Here is a 24,570-nt window from a genome sequence, read left to right as displayed (position 1 = left end):
AAGCTGGTGTAGAGGCAGGAAGTGAACTATAGCTCAAACATCCTTCTATAGATGTTGAAATATTATCAAATAAAATTATTAGGACACCTAAAATCCTGTAAAAAGCACTATCAGCTTGCACAGCCTAGAATTGTTTTTAATTAACCGACAGTCTTGACTGTGACAGCTGCTGTGATGGTGCAGATTTACCGGTGTCTAGGCTTTGTTTACTATTGAGCTTTGTGGTAGCTGCAGAGACTCATTGCAAGTCTCATGCACAGCCACGGCGCTGTGGTGTTGTGCAGCCAGCGCAAGGGACCAGGGAGCAGTGTGCCGGGGGTGCTGTGCCTGAGGAAGGGCTGCAGGGCAGCGGCTGTCCCTTTGCAAGCGGAGGGTTCCCGACTGTTTCAACGGATTTAGAGGTGGGGCCCTAGCGGGAAAAGGGGCTGAACCCCCCAGGGACTCACCGTGGGAGTAGGCTGGGCTCAAGGCAGAGGGGCGTGGCTCTCCGACGGGGGGCGGGGCTGCAGCCTGTGCATTTGAGCACAGGTGGCCGAGTCCCCAACTCCACTCTGCCCGGCCGGCTGCAGCGAGAGCCCGGGCCGGAGCCAACAGAGCGCAGCCGGGCAGCGGCGGCGGCCGCTTGGGGGCCACGCGGTGCTGGGCGCCCGGGGCAGCCTGATGCCCTGCACGCCCCTCCGGACCGCGCTCCTCTTCCCCTTCCGCTGCAGGTGGCTGCCCGCGGCCATGGAGCCTGGCCGGGGCTGAGCGCCGAGCCGCCCCCCGAGGGCGGGCTGTGCCCTTCGGGCCGGGCGTGCCGCTGCCAAACTTCTCCGGGAGCCGAGTGCCGCCCTGCCGAGGGAGCGGCCGGAGCGGAGGGCGCGCCCGGGCCCGCAGGACCCCGCTGGGGGGAGACTTCGCAGCTCCTGGCGAGCCTGCCCGAGCTCGCCTGCTGCCCCGGGACAGCCGCGATCGGCGCAGGGCGCGCTCTGCCCAGGATGGTCGGCCCTGGCCGGGCGCTCTTGAGCCTGCTGCTCCTCCGGCTCCCGCTGCTAGTGGCCGCCGCCTCCAAGGCGCCCGTGTGCCAGGAGATCACTGTGCCCATGTGCAAGGGCATCGGCTACAACCTGACCTACATGCCCAACCAGTTCAACCACGACACGCAGGACGAGGCCGGCTTGGAGGTGCACCAGTTCTGGCCGCTGGTGGAGATCCAGTGCTCGCCGGACCTGCGCTTCTTCCTGTGCAGCGTCTACACCCCCATCTGCCTGCTGGACTACGCCAAGCCCCTGCCGCCCTGCCGCGCCGTGTGTGAGCGGGCCAAGGCCGGCTGCTCGCCCCTCATGCGCCAGTACGGCTTCGCCTGGCCCGAGAGGATGAGCTGCGACCGGCTGCCGGCGCTGGGCGACCCGGACACGCTGTGCATGGATTACAACCGCAGCGAGCCCAGCACCACCGCCGCGCCGCCCGCCCTGGCCAAGCCCACGCGCTCCTCCCGCGGGCCCCAGCGAAGCCTGAGCCCGGGCAGCGGCGCGGACTGCGGCCGAGTGTGCCGGTGCACCGAGCCCTTCGTGCCCATCGCCCGCGAGTCCCACCCGCTCTACAGCAAGATCCAGACGGGCCAGGTGCCCAACTGCGCGGTGCCCTGCTTCCAGCCCTACTTCACCCAGGACGAGAAGACCTTCGCCAGCTTCTGGATCGGGCTGTGGTCCATCCTGTGCTTCCTCTCCACCGCCGCCACCGTGGCCACCTTCCTGATCGACATGGAGCGCTTCAGGTACCCGGAGCGCCCCATCATCTTCCTCTCCGCCTGCTACCTCTTCGTGTCGCTGGGCTACATCGTGCGGCTGGTGGCGGGTCACGCCAGCGTGGCTTGCAACCAGGAGCACCGGCACGTGCACTACGAGACCACGGGCCCGGCGCTCTGCACCGCGGTCTTCCTGCTCCTCTACTTCTTCGGCATGGCCAGCTCCATCTGGTGGGTGATCCTGTCCCTCACCTGGTTCCTGGCCGCCGGCATGAAGTGGGGCAACGAGGCCATCGCCGGCTACTCGCAGTACTTCCACCTGGCCGCCTGGCTCGTCCCCAGCGTCAAGTCCATCGCCGTGCTGGCGCTGAGCTCGGTGGACGGGGACCCGGTGGCCGGGGTGTGCTACGTGGGGAACCAGAGCCTGGGCAGCCTGCGGGGCTTCGTGCTGGCCCCCCTGGTGGTGTATCTCTTCACCGGGACCCTCTTCCTGCTGGCCGGCTTCGTCTCCCTCTTCCGCATCCGCAGCGTGATCAAGCAGGGGGGCACCAAGACGGACAAGCTGGAGAAGCTGATGATCCGCATCGGCGTCTTCACGGTGCTCTCCACGGTGCCGGCCTCGCTGGTGGTGGCGTGCTACGCGTACGAGCAGCACTACCGGGAGAGCTGGGAGCGCGCCCACACCTGCGCCTGCCCCGGGGACCCCGGCCGGGCCCGGCCCGACTACGCCGTCTTCATGCTCAAGTACTTCATGAGCCTGGCCGTGGGCATCACCTCGGGGGTGTGGGTCTGGTCGGGGAAGACGCTGGACTCCTGGAGGCGCTTCACGGGGCGCTGGTGCCGCAGGGGCGAGGCCGGCTCCGCGCTCACCGGCCGGGCGGGGGCCGCGGCTCCAGGCCACAAGCCGGCCCCGCTCTCGCAGGTGTGAGGCCCCGGCCCGGCCCCGCGGCTCGTTCAGCCCGAGCCCGGCCTGGCGGCTCCCGCCTGATGCGGGCCCGGGGCCACAGGGGAGCAAACCCCGCCCCGCGGCTGCCTGCCCCTCCCGAGCGCTGCGGCCGGGGCGGCGAGAGAAGGGGCTCGAGGGACCCGCCGGGCCCCTCCCCGGGCTGCCGGGGCGGGACGGAAGAGCCTGTCGCTGGTGGAGCCCCCCGCCGGGGGTAGCGCCCCCCGGAGCGCACGTGGCCGTCAGCAAACGAAGCGTCCTCACGGGCGCGGGAGGCGGCCCCGCTGCTGGAGGCTGCTCAGGCTGCGCGTAGGGCCCGGCCGGCCGTGGCGCCCCATTTCCAGCGAGCAGGACGAAGGTCTGTGCCCCCCGCAGCCTCCCCGGGGCCGCTTTAGCTCCAGCGCGCTGCTCTGCCGCCAGCTCGGGTGCCCCGCGAGGCAGGCAAAGCTCGAGAGGGGACAGGCCCTCCCGAGGGCTGCAAAGCTCCCCTTAGCCTAGAGCCCGCCCGCATCAGGGGCGCTGGCCTGGCTTCCCTCCCGAGGGCATGTGGCTTTGCTCTTGCCTTACCCCCGGCGCTTTCGGCATGGTGCTCCCGCTGCAGGCCCAGGCCACCGCCGCTGCTGCCAGCATTGCCAGGCCATGCCTGAGCCAGAAAGGAGGAAAAGCAGCAGGCTCATAGTCTGCTGCCAAGACCAGTTGCCCCACAGAGAGCTGGCTCCTGCATTAGGGAGGCAGGGTTAGGGATGCCCTGGAGGTGGGCTAGGGGTGTGGAGTGGCTATGGGGATAGAGCATTTACCTCGCGAGTATAGAGGCCTAGGTTTGAGTCCTAGTCCTCTTAGGAAGCTCAAGTACTTGCCCACCATGAGGAGCAACCAGACAGCAACAACAGGCTGGGGAGCCTGGCCTCATAGAAACACACAGAAGCAGGGACTCCTTGACCAGTCTCCCTACTCTCATGCTGCCTTTAAACAGGGCAACTTGCAGGCACCCAGCTCTCCAGTACCTGTAGCAGGGGATAGCCAGGAGCAGTGTACAAACCACAGGTATCAGCTGCCTGGGTGATTTACCACCAATAATAAGGTAATGCCTGCACCTGAATGGGACTAAAAGTAACCTAGGGCTGGGCCAGGCCTTTAGCTCCCCTTGGAAACAGAGAGGGCCAAGAAGCAGCAAGTGCAGACTACCTAAGCTCACAGCTGTATCACAGACCAGGCTCCTGCAACCCCCTCCCACAGCTGTGATGCAGCAGTTGGCCAGTGTTGTTTGTTACACCTGTAAGAGGGAGAAATACTCTCACACACTGAAACCTGGCAGCAGTTTCTCCCTGCTAAGTGAGCATTGTACAGCAGTGGGGTTGATGGGTTGCTTCCCCTCCCCACACAACTGCTAGACTGACTAATGCAGTAACTTGCATCTCACTAAGCTGGCCAGGTGGGTGCAGTGTGCTTTTATTCACAGGCCTTCGAGGTTGAAGGAAGCAACTATTGCCAAACAAGGCACTCAGCTTTATTCAGGCCAGGGAAATGGATTTCAAGCTCCTGGCTGGCAAGAAACAGGAACTGCCAACTTTATCAAAGGAGCAATGTACCCCTCCTCCTTTCCCTCTACAGCTAAGGAATTACTGCCACTCCCAGAGAATAAGTTTGGGAACAAAGCTACAGGGGTTCTCTTCTCTTTTTGGCCAGCCAACACCTAATAACTTCTCCAAGTCCACCTGGCGTTTGCACCCACAACTGTGGCAGTAGCCCAGCACTTGCTTTTGGACTGTAAAGTAGTGGCACTGATCAGTGAGCACTCAGCAAGACCCTCACTGCTCAGAGCTGGATCATCAATTTTCACAACAAAACAGCCCCAGGCACAGAATTGGACACAGCCCCTGTGTGCAGCAGCAAGGTATTTTAAGTAACCTGCAACCATGCATGCAGCAGCCTCTTGTTCTGTGGGCAGCAGAGGAAGGGAGGGGGAAAAGCTCTAAAGCCCTGATTTTCCAGCCCTCTACTTGGCAATAAACTCCTCCAGCACAGATTAGCAGCAACAGTGGGACCAGGTCCTGCAATGTAACGAGTATACAGTACTTCACCTAGGACCACACTTGCAGCCTGTTTTTACACTTTGTAAATAATTGTACTATTGAATCTGGTTTGTATATACTAGGGTTATAGTGAGTTTTGACACGGGTTTGTTCTCATTACAAGGCAGCTTTAGTCCTGTTACATCAGGGCAAATTGTGGGGTATAGAACTGTTCCATAACTCATTTTACATTGGTCAAATTCATGGCCAGTGTTATTTGTGTCTTGCTGTAGTGGCTAGACATGCTTCATGCAATACCATGAACACTTTCTTCAAGTGTAACTGCTTTGGTGTAGACTTTAAATCAGCTGCAAACAGCAGACTATTGAAAAACGTGAGCATAGTTGAAGCAGAGGTGAAGATAGCTTTTGGCCTAGTGACAAATCCTTGCTACAGAAAATTGTAACTGTTCAAACATTACTTACCCCCAGCTTTCAGGCTCCAAATTTTCATCAACAGCACTGTAACCAGTAGCAATTAAAATCAGGTGATTGGTAAAGAAATGTTATTTTGTGCCCAGACTGGTGTGGCCGACAGTTGCACACGTTATATTTCACCTACTGCAGTTGCTGAATGTGGATGCCTTTTTTCCTTTAAAAAAGTATCTTTGTATGTATTCTATTTTGTGTAAAGTTGAAGATAAGTTGAGATTTTATTTGAAGAAAAATGTATGGAAGGTAGCTATTTATGAGAAAATGTCTACTTTTGTTTTTATTCCTAGAACAAAGTAAAACATTAAATAATGGTTGAGGGAGAGAAATAAGTGTTCTGGAGGAAGGTGTTTCCCCTTTCTTACCAGCAGGAGGCACTGAAAGATGTGATGAGTACAGCCATGCGGCAATGAAATAAGTCCTGCTCCTACAGACTTTAGTTCAATAAGCCTTATTCCCAGGTTAGGGACTCTAGGCATTATTATGCAAATAATAAACATGTCACATTTCCCAGCAGGAAATAGGAATGCAGCTAGTGAAATCCCACCAGAAGTCCTTTCACAGGTTGTAAACAAAGCCTTGTAAGGAAATGTTACAGAGGAGGGCTGAAGGAAAAGCTTAGGTCTGATCTGTGACTTTTTTAAAAACACATACTGATAGAGCAAGAGTTGGTTTAAAGGCAACCGCTGCTGTTGGCTTGTATCCATAGCAGCTCCTGTAAAATACATTGCCCTGACTGTTCAAGGTTACATCCTATAGTTGAGTGTAGCTCTTACTATAAAATTTACTGGTCTTTTGACTTGGAATAATGCCAGGTCCTTGCCCAGCAATAAACAAGCACTGTACACCTGTCCTTTGGTACTTACCAATTAACAGTCTAGCAAGTGTCAGTCAACTGGGTATGCATGCCAGTCTCAATGCTATGTTCATATTTGGTGCAGACTCACGTCATCCAAAAGACAGACCATAGCAATCTTCCTTTACAAGAGAAAGCATCTCATTTTGCAAGGATTCAGTCTAAATATTCACAGATGTTGCAGGAAGAGAACATAACATAAGAATGACCATACTGGGTCAGACCAAAGGTCCATCCAGATCAGTATCTTGTCTGCCGACAGTGCCCAGAGGGAGTGAACCGAACAGGAAGTGATCAGGCAATCTCTCTCCTGCCATCCATCTTCACCCTCTGACAATCAGAGGCTAGGGTTTTACCACCCTAGCCACCATTCCTTACCCATCCTGGCTAAAAGCCATTAATGGACTTAACCTCCACGAATTTATCTAGTTCTCTTTTAAACCCTGTTATAGTCCTAGCCTTCATAACCGCCTCAGGCAAGGAGTTCCACAGGTTGACACTGCACTGTGTGAAGAACTTCCTTTTATTTCTTTTAAACCTGCTGCCCATTAATTTCATCTGGTGGCTTCTCCTAGGGCAGTAGGGATAGCTCACTGGTTTGCGCATTGGCCTGCTAAACCCAGGGTTGTGAGCTCAATCGGGGGGGAGAGCCCATTTAGGGATCCAGGGCAAATCTGTCAGGGATGGTACTTGGTCCTGCTGTGAGGGCAGGAGACTGGACTTGATCTCTCAAGGTCCCTTCCGGTTCTGTGAGATGGTGTATCTCCATATATTATAGTTCTTATATTATGGGAACAAGTCAATAACTTTTTTTAATTCACTTCCTCCACACCAGTCATATATCTCTATCATACTTCCCCTCAGTCTCCTCTTTTCCAAGATGAAAAGTCCTAGTCTCTTTTATCTCTCCTCATATGGGACCTGTTCCAAACCCCTAATCATTTTAGTTGCCCTTCTCTGAACCTTTTCTAACGTCATCTGAAAAAAGTGGGCTGTGCCCACAAAAGCTCGTGATACCATCTACATGTTTTGTTAGTCTTTAAAGTGCTACTAGACTATTTGTTGTTTTTAAAGTTTATCCTGTACAGACTTACTCGGCTACCCCGCTGAAGCTTTTAATTACAAGGCTGTCTGGCCAGCCTCCATCAGTGTAAATAAGACTGTCACAGGGACTGATCTTGCCCTGTGTCAAGATCCACAACTTCCACTGAGCACAAACCCTGCAGCACCTCTCAGAACAGGAGCTTTTCTGATAAATCAGGGCAACTTCACTTTCTACCTTTTAATTACACACTTTAATACGCACACTGCATCTTACATTATTCCAGTCTTCCCCTCTTACAGAGTCTGGCATGTTCTAGGATTTACATGGACCTACATGGGGAGTTAGAACATGTAAGTGAATAAAAGATGTGCAGATATTCAGCACTGCCCCAGCTCAGAGTTCATCCCTACAAGAGGGAATAAAGCAGGCTACTGTAGACAGCAAATTGTCAGGGACATAAACTAATCTAATACCATTATCAAGGGACTGGCAGTGTCATGATTAGGCATCTCATCACTAATCTAGGTCTCTCAAGGTGCATTCAATCCTTATCTCAGGGAAGCTGCTACCTCTTCCTCCTGGACAGCACCATTTAAGAGCTGGCAGGGAACTGGTGCTTTCAAAGTCTTAATTTTGTGAGCTAAAAAAAGCTGTTCCTAAGTTTAGGCTGAGGGTAGCTTCATGTACCTTGGATTAAACTCCTCCTGCATCCCTCCAAAAATACATAATAAAAATGAAGCTGCCGTAGAACTCGAGTGTAGCCTTTGCTGACTGACAAATTAGCCTAACTGGCCACTCACTGTAAAGCAAACCATCAGTAATGCAATGGAGCCACAATGGTCTTTGACAGGAAGATACAGTACAATGACTATTCTAAGGCAGAGAAAGGAAAGGAAACCTGTTTTAAGACAAGAATGACAATGCTAAGGAAAGGGAGGTGTAATCTGATCTACTCTATAAACCCTTTTGGGATCCATGGCATGCCACTTGGAAGAATGTGCAACACGAAGATGGATATTTCATACAAGAGCTACATGGAAATTAGGTCTGAACAGATACTACCACTTCCTTTCTAGTGAAGTTTTCCCCAATACTCAGATCTACACTTCACCCATTGAGCAAAGCCTGCAGCAACTCTCAGAATAGGACCTTTTCTGATAAACCAGGTCAACTTCACTTTTGAAGTTAACCCAAGCCTATTCAGGTGCTTGGAACACACCTCTGCTGAAGGAGAGGTAGAGTTTATGATACTTGCCTCAATCCCTCTTCTGCTCCTCCACTTGCCCACATTATGCCAGCTACCTTTTCTTTGTAAGAAGAAAGGGTGTCCTTGACATTTATTCTGTTGCAGAAATACTTGTCCTCTTACAGTGGATTTGATGGGTAAGTGGTCCACATAGCAAATTTCCATAGTAACAAAATACACAGTTTTTGTATGCAAAGGGAAAAGGTTGTGCTGAAGCAAGTTTGCATTCTTTAGCTGGGATTCTCAGAGCAAGCACGCCACCTAACAGTACTTGTGGATGGGAACTCAGCTTATTTTAACTAGCCTGCAGTGGGCAAATAGCTGGCAGCTATTGAGTGTCACAGCTACAACTAGAAAGTGACAGGGTTGCATCTTAATAAAAATCTATACCCAGTGCACATAGCCCAATGCATACAACTATCTATCCTGACAGCCTACCTCATACGCAGAGACAGAAAAGAATTAACTTATCCTCTGCATTAGAATCCCATTTTGAAAAGGTACATTTCTCAAAAGCAGACTGCTACCACCAGTCTTAACACCAGGCTGAGGGAAAACTGAATGGGACTCGCTTTGAAACACACTAATGCAGTCTCTCTGGAAGGCATCTGAACACCACAATGCAAAACCGAACCTCTTTGCTTCATGGAGTGGAAGTTCAGTTCTCATAGGGGAATGGATGTTGCTAGTTTCTCAGCTCCTATTCAACTGTTTTAAACAGATTAACAATACTTTCCCCTATTCAGTAGCTCAGGTTTCAGTTTGTTAATAGTAAAAATTTCACTAGTTCTCTAGTCAACTACAGCCAGTCTCAGACGTACGACCACCTCCACTTATGACTGTTGCGGTTGTAAATGCGGTCCCCGAGTTACGAATACGATCCGCGCTTACGAACAGCGCAACCGCCATGTAACTCAATGGGATCTGAGTTATGAACACTTCAAGTTATGGTCAAGTGTTTGGTCCGTGACTCGTTCGTAATTCGGGGCCAGCTGTACTAACTCTTCCTGCAAGAACAGGGTAGTAAACACTTGCTTTGTAAAGAAAGCGTTTAAGAAATATTCAAGCCTTTATACATCATGAAGCAGCAAAAAACTAATCTTTATTCCATAGCTTTTAATGCAAAGTGTAAGGAGACAAAGCATCTATAATGTTCAACTATGATCACCTAAACCTAAAACAAAAACCACTGAAGCATCTGTATAAATGCAGAGAACATAGTAAGATGATTTTGCACAAATTATATATGGTATTTTGCTATATTAAGGTTGCACCCAATTTTTTTCCCCACAGCTTGGAGTGACAAAGTGGGTGAAGTAGTTTTTGGACCAACCTCTATTGATGAGAGACTAGCTTGAGCCAAAACAGATCTCTTCTTCAGGTCTGGCAAAGGTCCATTAAAAGATAACTCACCCACTTAATCTCTAATACCCTGGTATTGATACAGCTATAACTACACTGCACACAACACCAATAGAGATTGGTCACCAAAAGCTTGCTGAATCAGAGCAGATTTCCATATAGGGAAGATGGAAAGGAAAGAATGCTTTTTTACCAGTCAATTTGTTAATCTGTCAGATTAATGTATGAAAGAAAGAAAGATTTGATAAGATAAACTGACTTTTTGAATTCAGATTTAATCTATTCTGCATGCACCGTCCAATATTTCATGCTATTGCAGCACCACATATTATGCATGACATTACCTCACAAGCAATGATAACTGGTAACTTCAAGTGCCACTGAGCAAAGGCATGTCCTGATTTTGATCTGGTTCTGAGGAGTCAGACAATCCTAGCCTTCTTTGAGAGCCTACACAAGGAACACAGACAAAAGATGAACCAGACATCCTGTAGATTCAGATTCCTTTGGGGTGAGTTCTTTTCTGATTCCCCCACACTGTTGGGGAGATGTCTATTGACAGCATCCTAGAATCAGTCATGCAAACCAGGATCATATTTCTTTTCTTACTGTGTTATTACATCCTTCACTAATTTATCTGTCAAGGAAATGGTGAATACCTTGCACAGGGGATTATTTCCTTAGATGTGCCAGAAGGTACCTGTTACATGTGTACAGTGCTACAAAAAACAAGCCCAAGAAAAGGGTGTTTATGTTCACCTCATAAGCCAGAAAGTTCAAATCAGGTTGCCGGGTATTAACTAACAAACAGAATTGTAAGAATTAGGTTACAGGTCAACCTGAAATCCAGAGACTGGAAATTACAAGCAGCTAATCTTGTTCCAAAGCAAACTCCCAAGAAGGAATAGAGCAGCAGTCACCTCCGCCGCCTTGCATGTAAACCAAAATCTATCCATCACTACCAGTTATTTAAATAGTTTTGCTCTCAGATTTAACAAATAGGGCCTGGAATCAATGAAGTTGTCATTCAATCATACTCTTCCTTCATCTTAAATATACAAACTGCAGCTGACTGCAAACTGTATACCCCTAGCTATATCAAGCCTCCAATAATCATTTTTGGCTGTTAAGTAGTATTTTCAAATAAAGGTAATAAGACAACAACAACAAAAATCAGCTCATATTGGGGAGGATCACACACACAATAGGACTAAGATTTGCCAAAATTCTAAAGTAGTCAGATCCAAGTCCTCACTTTAATCTGTTTTATAAATTATTTGCAAACAAAGTCAGAAATGGTACAGAACACTCTAATCACCTTTAGCTTTAATTAAAATAGAGTTTATTATTAGTTTTTCTTTTAATACAAACATGAGAAAGGAAAAACCACCTGAAGATGTAGCATTATTTTCAAAATTGAATCGTGATCAATACCTGAAATTCCAAGTTCCAAGGATTGTGGGCCTGGAGCTGGTAGATTTGCAAACTTTAAAATACTATGCGTGTCATTTAAATAATTTGAATGCTGCCAAATTGTTACACAAAGAAGTCCCCAATCTCAAAGACATGAAGACATGATAACTTACTGAACCGTGGATGGAAGCAGGGTTGAACAAAATTGTCCTAGGAAGTAATGTCTAGTAATGTCAAAGTGCCTAGAGTCTACCTAGAACAGAGAAGGAGGTATACAAGGGCTAGCCACAGGAAAAGTCATTAATACTTATCCTGTTTAGGATTTTTAAGTTTGAAAGGCAACTCCATCCCAAATTCTCATTCTGGAGGAGTAAACTCTATCTTCAGGAAGAGCAGAGTTACACTAACAGCAACATTCACTTCTCCAAAAATAAATCTGACAACTTATACATTTGGGTTCTGTTTTTTTAAGAAAAAATTTCAACAAAATCTTATGTGCTAATTGGGAATACATGTCTACCTCTATCAGAGAGTCCAAGATCCTTAAACTACTACTGTTCCACCACAAATGTACCCCCCCCCCCCCGTCTGAAAGCAGGAAGTCCTGGGGGAACCATAACAGACATGATAATCTTAGCATCAATGTTGTCAAAACATCACTTCATAAAGCACAACAAATCTGTGGTGGAAGAGGAGGAAGAATTCAGAGAAGCAATGCTGTAGGCTATTCATCACTGGATTGCCACATTTTCTCCAATAGAGCTCTCTCATTCAATGCCTCAGAAAGATATACAGGATGCATATTTTCCAAAGCAGTAGTAAAAGTATTAGAAAGTGAGAAGCACCATAGGTCACAAGAAATGCAGAATGGCCCCTACAAATTTGATCAATATGTAACACCATTTCTTTGCTTCCAACCAAAATATTCAAATCCTTTTACAGTTTCTACTGGGATGACACTGTTAGCATTATATCCTGCTCAAACAGCTTGCTGGTTTTGAACTCATCCCTAAACAGCAGCTTTTTAAATAGCAAAAACCTTCAATACTTATTCAAGCTACCATTTCAGCTCCAGAGTGGCTGTATACTTCATTAGAGTCTCTCTCTGTGTTAACACTGCATTCACTCTGAAAGGCAAATGCAGCAAGATTCTGAATGATGGGGAGAAGAGGGAAGAACATTTGTAACTATTGTCACGTGGTTAGTGTTTAAATTCTAAAATTTAAAACTACTCATTATTAAAAACCTCATTGTTCACCACTATAGGCCTACACAGTAAGCAAACTTCTGTGGGAGGGGAGGGAGGAGCTCATTTTTGCACCTCTGGATACATTAAAAAGGAGGAGTGCTGATCTGACAAAGTCCCATCTTTTGACTAGAAAATGCTCCTCAGGCCCTGGGATTCCTTGGTTGGTTTTTTATCCTTCCTCCCTTTACTGGAAGACACCATCACTGCTGGCTTATGTGCATGGAGTGGTGGTATTCCTCTGGTTCATATGTATGCTGGCTTCATTGTGCTGCACCCTTCTCTCTCCTCAGGAGAGGATGGCATTAGAACGACGAATTCCAACTAAATTATCAGCACTGAAAGATCGCCTCATAGCAGCTTTTGACAAGTCTTTGTATTTGTCCTCACAGAGCCTGGAGATAGCCTGTAAAATACATTTGGATATAAAAGAATGAATACATGAATTAGAAGTGTTCAAACATTTTAAGAAAGCTCTTACAAATGGCAATGCTAATGGACTAAGCATGTACAGTACAATGCTTGTATCTTTCAATGACAATTATTGGTTGCTGCCCTGGGTATGCAATTACAAAAAAATCCTTTTGTTGAGGAAAAGCATTAAGGGACTGTAGACACTGCATCTTCTAGACGCTTTCCCATGTTCCCAGCACCATCATTAGTCCCAGAAGATTTATTTTCAAATGCAGTTCAATCTCCACAGTTCTAAGTAACTTAAATATTATACCATCCTCTACAGCCTATTGGCAACCTTGGATCCAACTCTAGTATGTGAGTTTATGCACAAACTACACTCAAAACTACACAGTTAGGTTTTGGGGGCCCAGGCCATGGATATGAGGCTCAATAGGGACGCTAGTTTAAAGGACGTTTACATGCAGCTGCTGGTTCCCTCCAGCACAAATATTCAACAGAACCATTTAGGATTTTTAGGGTGTATGGTAGAAGATTGGTGTTTCTCTGCACTTCCTGATGCCAGATAACTTTTTGCAGAAGTTTGTAAACCAGCACAAAGTTAGTGAATCCAATAAGGAGATCTCAGTGCCGAACTGTATACTACCCATCCACCCAGCTTTAGTGCAGGTAATTTAATATTAACAAAGGTATGATCATTTTATTTAGTACCGTACCACAAGATTTACCTGAGATTGTTTGGGTCCCTAATTTATTTTTCTTCTTTTAAATCATTGCACTGGGGATGAGAGATTCAGTATGCAGGCTGCCCTGGAGAGAGGGGACTGCCCCAGCCCTCTCTAATGGCAGGATGTGGGGGGTGCAGGAGACAGGAATTAGGTTGGGTATAGGGGATGGGGACTTGGGGATGGGAACTTAGAGCAGGGAGTGTGGCCACCAAGCTGCCTGGGGCCAGGAGGCAGCTGGCCGGGGCCACACTACCCAGGAACCTTACCTCCACCTCTGCCCTCAGCTATCCTAATGGGGTCCCTATTTCTGGTCCCTTGCATGGTCATTATACAGTATAATTATCCTTGCTAGCAGACTCCTCCTTCTCTATATTATGAAAAACAATGGCATTCTAGGCACATCCCAGTATCCTGGAACAAATCAAATCCTTGACCTTACTTTAAGTTATAAGAGGAAGTTGCATACTAAATTTGGGGGTCCTACTAGCTCTTACCGTTTAAGAAGAGTCCTTGAACAGACAGAGGAATGGACAGACAGACTTACTTGTTTAAATACAACACAGTAGATTTGAGTTGCTTTAACTGCCGAGAGGCTCCATTTATTTAATGATTAAAGCAGCGTGTACACTGCATTTATTCCAGCAGAGAATTCTTATTAAAACTGTGTGTCAACTAATTCAATTAGAAACACTTCAGGACAGCGTTTCAAGTCCTAATTGAGGTCTCTTGGAGCCTTCATATAATGCAAGTAAAAAAAAAAAAAAAAAAAAAAAACACACACCACAAAAAAAGATGTCATTTTCCATTTGTTTGTTGAACTACTGCTGTTAGGCTCAGAATGTCAGTTGTGAGTATTAACTTGCATTCAAAATCTACCATGAACACCAGATGAGCTTTCACAGTCCTTCATTTAGCACAAAGACTGCTCCTTCTGTCTAGGGTAGCATCCCATTCTGCTTGGCCCAGGATTCTCAAGTTCAAAAGGTGAGCAGTGCTTCTCGGCATGAACACATTGCTAAGTGTATTCTAAAATAATTATTTATATTTCTCTCTGTCAACTTCCTTCTGGAGGTATTCATGTGGCTCAAGAGAGGCATGCTTTGACACACTGGCTGCACGAGCCCTTGCTGCAAGACCAGACAAAACCTCTCTTCAGAATTAATGCCCAGTCATCATAAAGGAGCCACATTACACATTAAGCCCCACTCTTCCATAAGATACAAATCACATTTTGATCCACTGAAACATTAATTCACTACATAAGACAAGCTCCCAAACTGACCTTTTTGAGTTTTTAAGCCAAAAGCAGCTTTATCTTTAAAGTTAGAAATTTAAGCACATACTTTGAAAACTATTTATTGCATACCCTGATTTAAACACAATTACAATTTTTACACATATATACACACACTCACACAAGAGTGAGTATGCAGTAGCAAATGGTATACTGTGCTGAGAATAATTCAGTGAAGTCATATTGAATAACTGGCTCCCAAATATTAGCAACGGAAGTACAAAATTGAGGCTCACACCTGTTCATAAGTCATCCACTTTTGCTTATATGCTGGACAAATTGTGAACTATTTTCTTCAGAATAGTATTATCAAAGTACTGGAATATAAACAATGTATGTATTATCTGTAATACAGTAGTGCTTGGAAGCCCCCATCCTGGACCAGGACCATGTTGTGCTAGGTGCTGTACAAATGCAAACTAAAATAAGATTCCTGTCCAAAGCTGCACTGTCATCACATAAGCGGTTAGCTTTAACATTACTTAAAGGTTTAAAACAAAAACAAAAAGCCCCAAAGAAAAGTATAGCTCCATTTTTAGGCATATAGTGCCTATCATTTCAAAGGATTGAAGAATTATACTGATTATCTCCATTTCACAAATGACTACATTTCAGAAGCATAAGAACCTAGCATGCTGCACAATTTTTGGGATGTGGATGAAAAATGGTTTGGCCTGAGAATAATGTAGCAAAATTCTTATGGAGAAAGGGCTCTCTGACTTTTTAGTGTCTACACAGAGTCTGTTTTTAAGGTCTCAAATTAAAGACCAAAATGCATGATAGTCAACGTATCTCTCTCAGAAAGAGCCCTGACAGAACTCAGTAAGTGGACCCTGACAGAATTTTTGCCTGGGGTTTCCAGTATCATGTTAAAACAAATCACAAAGAAGATCTCGCTTTTCACAGCACAAAACTTAATTAAAATAAGTGAACTTGAATACTAGAGAACAGTAATGGAGCTCTTGGGCAGTCACAAGGACTCTTTAGCAGGGAGTATTTTTACTAGCCAGTTTTTGCAGGGTCAGTAATAGTATATAGCATTTAAAGTGGGTATTTCAGATTATTCATAAAACAGTGCTTGTCATTGATAAAGAGATGTTAGCTCACTTTTTTTTAAAGTTGTTAAATGAAACTGCTACCTTCAGTTGCTACTAAACATCCACTTTAATAAATCACAATTAAGAACATTAAGAACTCCCTTAAAGCCAAAAGGAGCTGGGTGCTATGGAAACCCACAGCCAGTATAATTTAAACAGGTTTGAATAGGATGTTTTAGTATGCTTGGAAAGGAGATGTGAATAAGGGAAAGACAGAAAACAGTCCATTATAGATACAGCTTTTACTATTAAGTGGCCTAGCCAAACTACAGTTCCAGAAACTAATACCTCATGTTTTATTAAGCCACCCAAACAGACTATAGCCTTTCTTCCTCCATCTCCTCAGTATATCTGCTTATGTTACAAAGCACCAGTGTGTTTTACATGTGATAACACCCATTATTAAGGGGTCAACCCGCTCTAATATACTACTCTAAAAGCTTTTTAGTTTTGCTAATCACCACATAATACAATTAGCCAGAGATGCTGTTATTATGCAGACAGAGGAGTGCCCAGCTCACCAAGTCTTAACCTATTACCTCCAGTTTCTGTGCTCTCTCTTTACTAAGAGGCTCCAGCAGAAAACTCAGATTGTTGTCATCTGCTAAGGAGCGAAGGTCAAAGTAGTATTTGGCATAAACACTGGCAGGAACATTGATATTAAACTGCAGCAGCTCCAAGAAGTGTCTTTCCATCTCATTCCTAAAAGGGTATAGCAGGGAAACAAAGAAATGGGATTCAACATCAGCACCAAGTCAAGCTGAACAGACCACAAGTCATTTTCACAATTACCAATTTAACAACAGTCCTTCAAATTATATACTATTGTTTTCAAAAAGCAATAGATTAATTCACTAGTACTCAAAACAAGGTATGACTTCTGAATCTCAGCACCTTCAGCTTTGGGAGAAAGGTAATTGCACCGTTGCACACTCACTCTGACTTCGAAGGTTCATTCTTCAGACTTCCATTAGTGCAGCTGTACAATTCCTACTCTAGTCTCATTCTCTCATAAGGTCCCACTATAGCAATCAGATGAAAGGAATGATGTATGCTCTTTATTAGCTCTGAAGAACTTGCAGACATTTTCACTGGGCTGATAACAGGAAGGGGGTTTATTGAAGTAGAGGGGACCAACAAAAGGAGTAGTCATATCACCACGGCAACAAATGGATCTATGAAGAGCTGCTGCTATTATCTCCAAGGAAAAAAGCCTCTTGAGGCAACATAGATTCATCTCCAAAAAATAAATAAATAAGCAGCATTAGGTGGGGAAAGGAATTTCTCTCTCAATAGCACTAGGCAGTGTAACAAAGTACTTTGTCAAAAAGCACAGGCGCTAGTTGAGACTCACTTCACTATTTGTAGTGTCCAAAATATTTGGAGGGTGTGGGTAGGAAGCAGCCTGTTATACAGAGAAAAACTTTCTGTGGCTATTGCAGATGTCAGAGACAGATGTTTAACAACCAGAATTTTAAAAAAATTATTCTAAAAATAAACTGGTACCTGGAATACACAATTCCGTTCAATACTTAGAACAGCACCACAGTTCCAAAGACTACACAAGTGAGCATACGAACAAACAAACTCTATGCAATTCAAAAGATAAGTCACCTAAAACTCAGTAAGTTATTCCTTATTTTTGGAAGCTTTTAAGATTGATGTTTTACCCACCAGAGAGGGAAAACAAATTGAAGAATCATCCTAGTTGTGTCTTTGTTGGATAACTGGTCTCATAACGTGAATAGCAGCTTTGCGTTTGTTTCTAGCAGGGTGGACTTGAGTCCCATTGAACCTACTGCCAAAATTAATTTCCTGTTCATATGGTCATAAGCCTATAGAAATGTAAATCAGATGTTTTGATGATCAGCTGATCAGAGCTTGATTTATCCCATGAATAAATGCTCTTCATCACCCCTTTTGTTCTTGCTACACTAATACATTTTAATTGTATAAAAAATACAATACTTCATAGGATTAACAAGTCTATTAATAGTGGTTTAAAAAAAAAACAGCAAAAGCATAATGCCCACGTGCTTTATTTACCAATGTAGGTAGCCAAAAGAATGAACAGTATGTTCCCTCCTTCACACAATGTAGTTCACAGGATTAGCAGCTGCATGGTTAATTTTGTCACTGATTGGAGACAAACACCATCAAAGCAGAAAAGTTTACAGTAAAGAAGGGCTTCTGAATATTAAATTAATTTCAGTCCAAACTTTGCTGGGAAGACTGAGGTGAGAAAAAGCGACAATATGCAGAATGTCACATTGCCTCTGCATCTGCTTTTCATATCAAAATTAAATTCATGTACTCTTTAGAAAGTGACCATTATCTAAGCAAAATGCAGGACAATGTAGCACTTTAAAGACTAACAAGATGGTTTATTAGATGATGAGCTTTCGTGGGCCAGACCCACGAAAGCTCATCATCTAATAAACCATCTTGTTAGTCTTTAAAGTGCTACATTGTCCTGCATTTTGCTTCAACTACCCCAGACTAACACGGCTACATTTCTATCACCATTATCTAAAGTTTTCTTTAGTCCCAAAAAGCTATTTTCTAACAGCTGAACACCACATTTGGGACCCCAAGTACAAAATTAGCACACTGCAAAATTAGCACTTCAGAAAAGTTATAAATAGGGGAAAGTGAATTTATTTCTGTAATATGCCTTCTTCTGTAGTACTTCCTACTTGGTTTATGATGTTTCTATAGAAATATAAAACATCCTTTTCATCAGTTCTGCAATGACTACTCTCAGGTAAGTAGGTAGGGGTGTGAAAGATCAATCACAATCCTAGATCTTGTAAATTTCATCTCAGAGAAAATGATGCATACAGGCTACTAGGAGTCAACTAAGTCTAACAGCTTTAGAGTGCGAAAGGCTTTATCCACACACACAAGTCGCACCAAACTGATTAAAGACTGTTCGTACAAGGAGTTGCACCAATTTAGTAAGATCCATTTCTAAACTGATTGAAGGCTTGTCTTTACAGGGAAATATACCAACAGAATAACTAAAGCGGTATAATTATTCTAGTATGGACCCATGGGTAAGATTCCCATTTTGAAAATTCTTTGATTAAAATCAGAGTGGACATGGCCCACGTGTTTGGAAAATAAAAGTTGCAAACAATAAGGTTCAGCTTAACATTTGCTTCTAACTTAGTACTTACTACAAGGCTGTCTCCAACACCAGAACATGACCATTTCTGAAATTCTTTTCCAAGTACTTTGCTCATTAGGATTAACATACAAAAGGACTTAAACTTTTTCAGTGGTAGGAATTAATAGCAGAACAGCTAATACTGGCAAATAAAGAGATTGCTAACTACCAATTAAAGGGACACTATCAAATCAAGTTGGACCTAAGTTAGGTTGGGTTAGACGAGAAAGTCACTTTTCTGTAGCAGTTTTCTAAAGACCTAGATCACATTAGGCCATCACAATGGGATCAGTTCTGCACAAACTCCAAGCTCAAACTTCTAAGCTAGTTTCAAGCAGGGGCCAACACCCAGAGTGGAACTAAGCCACAAAGTAGAATGCCAGCTTCTTTCAATCCAAAGGATATACTTTTCCCACGTGAATGAGAGATTTGATCAAAAAGGTGCATTAATAAAAAGAGCACAGAACCCTCAACTCAGCAATTGTTTGTGTTCGGGAAAAAATGTCTTTAAACATTAATTAATTTTCAGCCCTAAATTTACTCGTAGCACGGTTAAAAGATGAGATGCCGTTAGTAATCAGCAGGATTGCCCAGCATTGCCATTACCAGTTCAGTTGTACCAGTGATACCTGTGTGAAATATTTCAAAAATGCCATTAATGTAGATGAGCACTCTGAGGCTGTGTCCAGACTCAGGGGTTTTTTCGAAAAAAGTAGCCTTTTTTCAAAAAAACTTCACCTGCGTCTAGACTGCAGCCGTGTTTTTTCGAAATTAAATCGAAAGAATGCGGCTTTTCTTTCGACGGTGGTAAACCTAATTCCACGAGGAAGAACGCCTTCTTTTGAAAGTGCTCTTTCGAAAGAAGGCGTTCTTGAAAGCAAACAGGCTTTTTAGAAAGAGAGCATCCAGACTCACTGGGTGCTTTCTTTCGAAAAAGTGGCTTGCTTTTTCGAAATTCCGCGTGCAGTCTAGACGCTCTCTTTCGAAAGAGGCTTGCAGTCTAGACATAGCCTGAGGGAAGATGAATGGTAATTATCACAGCCTGTTTCTGCTAAAAGAACACCAATTCAACTTGTCTCCTCCATGTTAATCTGTAACTGAAAAAACTTAAACAGTGACGAGTCCTGCACCACCTTAGAAACTAACAAAAAATGTAGATGGTATTCCAGCTTTTGTGGGCACAACCCACTTGGAGAAGTATGTGGCCCTGGTACTCAAAAAATAAAAAAAATCCTGGAAAACCTATAGGTCAAATTTTGAGTCCTAGTCTGAGGCTGAATCAAAGGACCAGTGCTTAGGGAACATATGTAATGTACTTCACATTTCTGCCTTCTTAATCTACTACTGAGAAAGAAACCAGAGACCTATTGCTATAGCAAATACTGCTGTCTTATACCGAGTAAGATGAGCATGTTCTTGGAATTATAACTATCAGGCTGTTAAGTAAAAAATGTACACACAGAAGAACAAACTAGAACCTGGGAGATGCGATGCACTGAATCCAGTGTGAAGTTCACTATGTAAAATGTTGCGTGGATCCTCTGTAGTGCTTAGATATAATAAATAATTGAGAAGATATAAAACCAAGATTAACTAAGAAATACAAAAGTGCAGTTTTGACAATGCTCTCCGAGAGAGCCTACTGAGGTGTAAAGTGAAACTAAAAGCTGGTGGCCTTTATCTTTATTCTGTAATTTATTGGAAGAGGATTGAATGACGGAGCTTAGCAACTGCAATTAGCTTTTAACTTTTGCCCAAAAGAGGTTCCATCCATCTTCTCATAGATCCTTGAACTTCTGCTCAACATCTGTGCAAAGCCTTAAAATGAGCAATACAGATGAACAACTGACTGCAGGGACCGCGGGAAAGTGTTTTCAAGAACTCATTCTGAAAAAAAGTCACAGTAATAGATTATGCCTACATTCCACAGTAGATTCCGGCAAAAGATACCTACTTCTGGAATAGTTAGAGGGGAGTTCTCTTCACTTGGCTGAAAGCTGGAAGATGGATGCAGGAGTGAGAAATCAAAAATAATCCCAAAAGTTCTTTAAAAAAAATCCTTTCAATTCTTTAAATTTCATTTAAATTTTTTGTTTTGGATTTTTTTTTGTAAAAATGCCCATTATGTCTATAAACCAAATTTGTGCATTAGACAAGCAAATGGAAACCCAGAAGTGATCATTAGTAACTAAATAGCTTTTTCATTATCCAGGCTAAGGGAAGTGTAAATGGCAAACAGCAAACATTTAGGCTACGTCTATATTGGCAAAATTTTGTGCAAATACTCTTTAACACAAGAGTTTTTGCATTAGAGTATTTGAGTAAGAGAGTGTCTACACTGGCATGTGCCTTTGTGCAAAAGATGTGCTTTTGCACAAGAGCATCTGTGCTAGTGTAGACGCTCTCTTGCGCAAGAAAGCTCCAATGGCCATTTTAAACATTGGGCTTTCTTGCACAAGAAATTAATGTTACCTGTCTACACTGGCCTCTTGCGCACGAACAGTTGCACAAGGGGGCTTATCCCTGAGCGGGAGCGTCAGAGTATTTGCGCAAGAAGCCCTGATTTTATACATTAGGACGTCAGCGTTCTTGCACAAGTACTCGCGGCCAGTGTAGACAGGTGGCTAAGTTTAAAAGTGAAAGTGTAGTAATCCAAGTTACTTATCGTACCAATGTGGACTTGTTTTAACATAATGCTTTTACTCTGAGTTTCTCTGTTTATTCATGAGAATAAAGCCTGACAACATGAACTAGTTCAATTCTCTATACTGAATAATTGGCCTTAGAACAGATAACTTTACAATAAATGGCAGCTCTCCAAAAACACTGTTTAAGAAAGCAGCAAATTGACCAAACTTGCAACTTACATGTCCTCAACCGTAATGTCCTTCAATATTTGGCAGTAATCCACATTCCACACAGCCTGATCATCCCAAACCTTAGAAGCCAGCAGAATAGCTCCTAGAACTATTCTTTTCCAGTTACTAGGACAGATGTCAATTTCCGCATAGGTTAAGAGTCTTTCCAAGTAAACCTACAGAAAGAGAATTCAACTTAGGACAGCTCAACTGAAGTTTGAGTACCAAACAATAAGAATTCAGTCAGATTTAGACGTCATCAGATATTTCATTTATTTATCTAATATCTATTAAGCTACCAGAATTAGTAGCTATTTCTGAATTTTAGCATTCAGACTTTTCCTTCAGGTCACATCTCCACTTCAATCTGCATGAAACATACAGTTAGCACAACTCTCACCCCTCAATGAGTGCTGCACTCACATCTCAGCTGGCCACATTGAGAGGTAGATGGTGACAAAGCTTCAAGTACAAAGCTTTCAGTTTCAAATGGATTTCCTACCTCCTTTCATACAGTTCCTAACAGTCCCAGCAGCTTAAATCTCAACTGTTTTCTTACTAACACTGCTTTTTTGACAGTGACATACAGATTTACTCCAGGACTACATGTCCCAAGTAGCTGTCTCTTTTATAGAAAAAAAATTAAAAATACTTTTAAATCAAGAATTAAAATTCCATTCACAAGTGGATATAGGAGCTTGGAGAAAACTGCAGCCTCAATGGCTATGTCTACACTGGCCCCTTTTCCGGAAGGGGCATGTAAATTTCAGCAGTCGTCGTAGGGAAATCCGCGGGGGATTTAAATATCCCCCGCGGCATTTAAATAAAAGTGTCCGCCGCTTTTTTCCGGCTTTTAAAAAAGCCGGAAAAGAGCGTCTACACTGCCCCCGATCCTCCGGAAAAAGGCCCTTTTCCGGAGGGTCTTATTCCTACTTCAAAGTAGGAATAAGACCCTCCGGAAAAGGGCACTTTTTCCGGAGGATCGGGGCCAGTGTAGACGCTCTTTTCCGGCTTTTTTAAAAGCCGGAAAAAAGCGGCGGACACTTATTTAAATGCCGCGGGGGATATTTAAATCCCCCGCGGATTTCCCTACGACGACTGCTGAAATTTACATGCCCCTTCCGGAAAAGGGGCCAGTGTAGACGTAGCCAATATGTTTTCAATACTTTTCATAAGTCTTTTCTGAATGGGAAAAAAATGGACTCAAATAAGGAGTTAATTGTCTACTTGTAGTTTTAGACTGGAACCCCACAGTTTTTCCACAGCCAACAGAGCCACCTACTGGCAGAAGTCCACTTTTTAAAAAACAAACTTCAGAAAAGATCTTCAGAGGCTAATTTCTGAATATTAGTATTAGGCAGAATGCCTGATGTCAGACACCAGCCTGCCCTGTGAAAATGCCTGCATGCTTTAGGAAAGCAACACAAAAGGCTTGCAGAGTTTCAATAGCTCAATAGTTATTTAGCCTTCTCAGTCACAGTTTTATTAAAATCATTGTTTTTAAACTTTAAGAATTTGCTTCCATGACACACTCACTTTTGTTATCTTTTTGGTTGCAAACCTTACCCTCTTTATTCATCTTCTGCACTATTTCTTCCTAGCCTAGATGTGAAAATTTAAATTACCATAGTCTTAGCAGGCAACTAAAGCCCACATTTCAGTAGCCCACATCCTCAGTAATTATGTAGGTTAGGACATTTTTTGGACAATCAGTCTCTATCTTCAGTTTCTTTACCTGTTCCCCTTTTCAAAGTCACACGGCAAGGACACAAGATTAGGTGTAGGTTTTGGATGGGTCTTTTTTAAGACCATATCAAACATACTTGGAAGCAGCTACTAGTCCGAGATGTAAACTGAACAGCTGAATATTGATAAAATAGGAGGAGGTACTGCAGCATTGCAATGGCAAGAAGGTTCTGCTGCTGGTATTCTCACCAGTGTGCAGTTCCTCAATTCACTTAGGAGCTCTATCTTTCACATCAGTCTCTGGCTAATATACATTTTATGAATCCTCACCTGATGGAAGGGAAAAGGAGTTAATTCTCCCAACTCTAAGTACTCTACTGTTTAGGGTGGTGGCCCAAAACTAAACCTTCCCTCTACACTCCCAATTTCTGTAAAAGGTTGAACCTCTGAAATCTGGGACTCTCTGGTCGAGCAACATCGGCTATTGCTGGACCAGAGAGCCCCAGCTGCTCAGTTTCAGAATTGCAGCCCGAGCTGGGCTGATGGTGGGGAACACATCCCCAGCGGGGCTGGCATGGTGGGGAGCACAGCCCCAGCCAGTGCTGCCAGCAGCACAGTCCTGCTGAGACTGGCATGCTGCAAAACACAGCTTCGGTCGGGGCAGGAGGCAGCAGGGCTGGCAGTCAGGAGCGCAGTCCTGGCTGGGACTGGTGGTAGAGTGCACAGCCCTAGCCAGGGCTGGAGTCAGCAGGGCTAGCAGCTAGGCATGCAGCCTTAGCCATGGCCGTGAAGGGTGCAGGCCTGGCCAGAGTTGGAGGCAGCAGGGCTGGCCCTGTCCAGGACTGGCACGGTGGGAGATGCAGCCCTGTCCAGGAGCACAACCCTACACCTGGGTAGGGAGCATTGATCTCCCCTTGTCCGTGGTTTGGGACCACTCAGGTCCCAAGGGTGCCGGACAAAAGAGGCTCGATTTGTATTAAGTCT

At 44.7% G+C, this 24,570-nt stretch overlaps 2 protein-coding genes across 2 annotated transcripts in view; one reads left to right on the top strand and one right to left on the bottom strand.

Annotated features, from left to right (window-relative positions):
* The first annotated feature begins 458 nt into the window (after positions 1 to 458).
* FZD5 (frizzled class receptor 5) lies at positions 459 to 10,974 on the top strand. The gene has a single exon (XM_025187730.3). It carries the CDS (start codon positions 978 to 980, stop codon positions 2,652 to 2,654), a length of 1,677 nt encoding a protein of 558 aa, XP_025043515.3. The 5' UTR covers positions 459 to 977; the 3' UTR covers positions 2,655 to 10,974.
* Positions 10,975 to 10,995: 21 nt separating this feature from the next.
* The window catches only part of CCNYL1 (cyclin Y like 1), a 52,833-nt gene continuing 39,258 nt past the window's right edge, over positions 10,996 to 24,570 (bottom strand). The window contains exons 8-10 of the mRNA XM_075934369.2: positions 21,910 to 22,076; positions 16,413 to 16,575; positions 10,996 to 12,746 (exon numbers count right to left, since the gene is read on the bottom strand). Coding sequence (XP_075790484.1) covers positions 12,630 to 12,746; positions 16,413 to 16,575; positions 21,910 to 22,076 — 447 coding nt within the window. The 3' untranslated portion in view covers positions 10,996 to 12,629. The remainder of the gene's footprint in view (positions 12,747 to 16,412; positions 16,576 to 21,909; positions 22,077 to 24,570) is intronic.

This window comes from Pelodiscus sinensis, chromosome 7 (assembly GCF_052426305.1).
Source record: "Pelodiscus sinensis isolate ZL-2025 chromosome 7, ASM5242630v1, whole genome shotgun sequence".
Lineage (NCBI taxonomy): Eukaryota > Metazoa > Chordata > Testudines > Trionychidae > Pelodiscus > Pelodiscus sinensis.
Note: the sequence above shows the minus strand (reverse complement) of the source record. Positions and strands in the feature narration are given on the sequence as shown.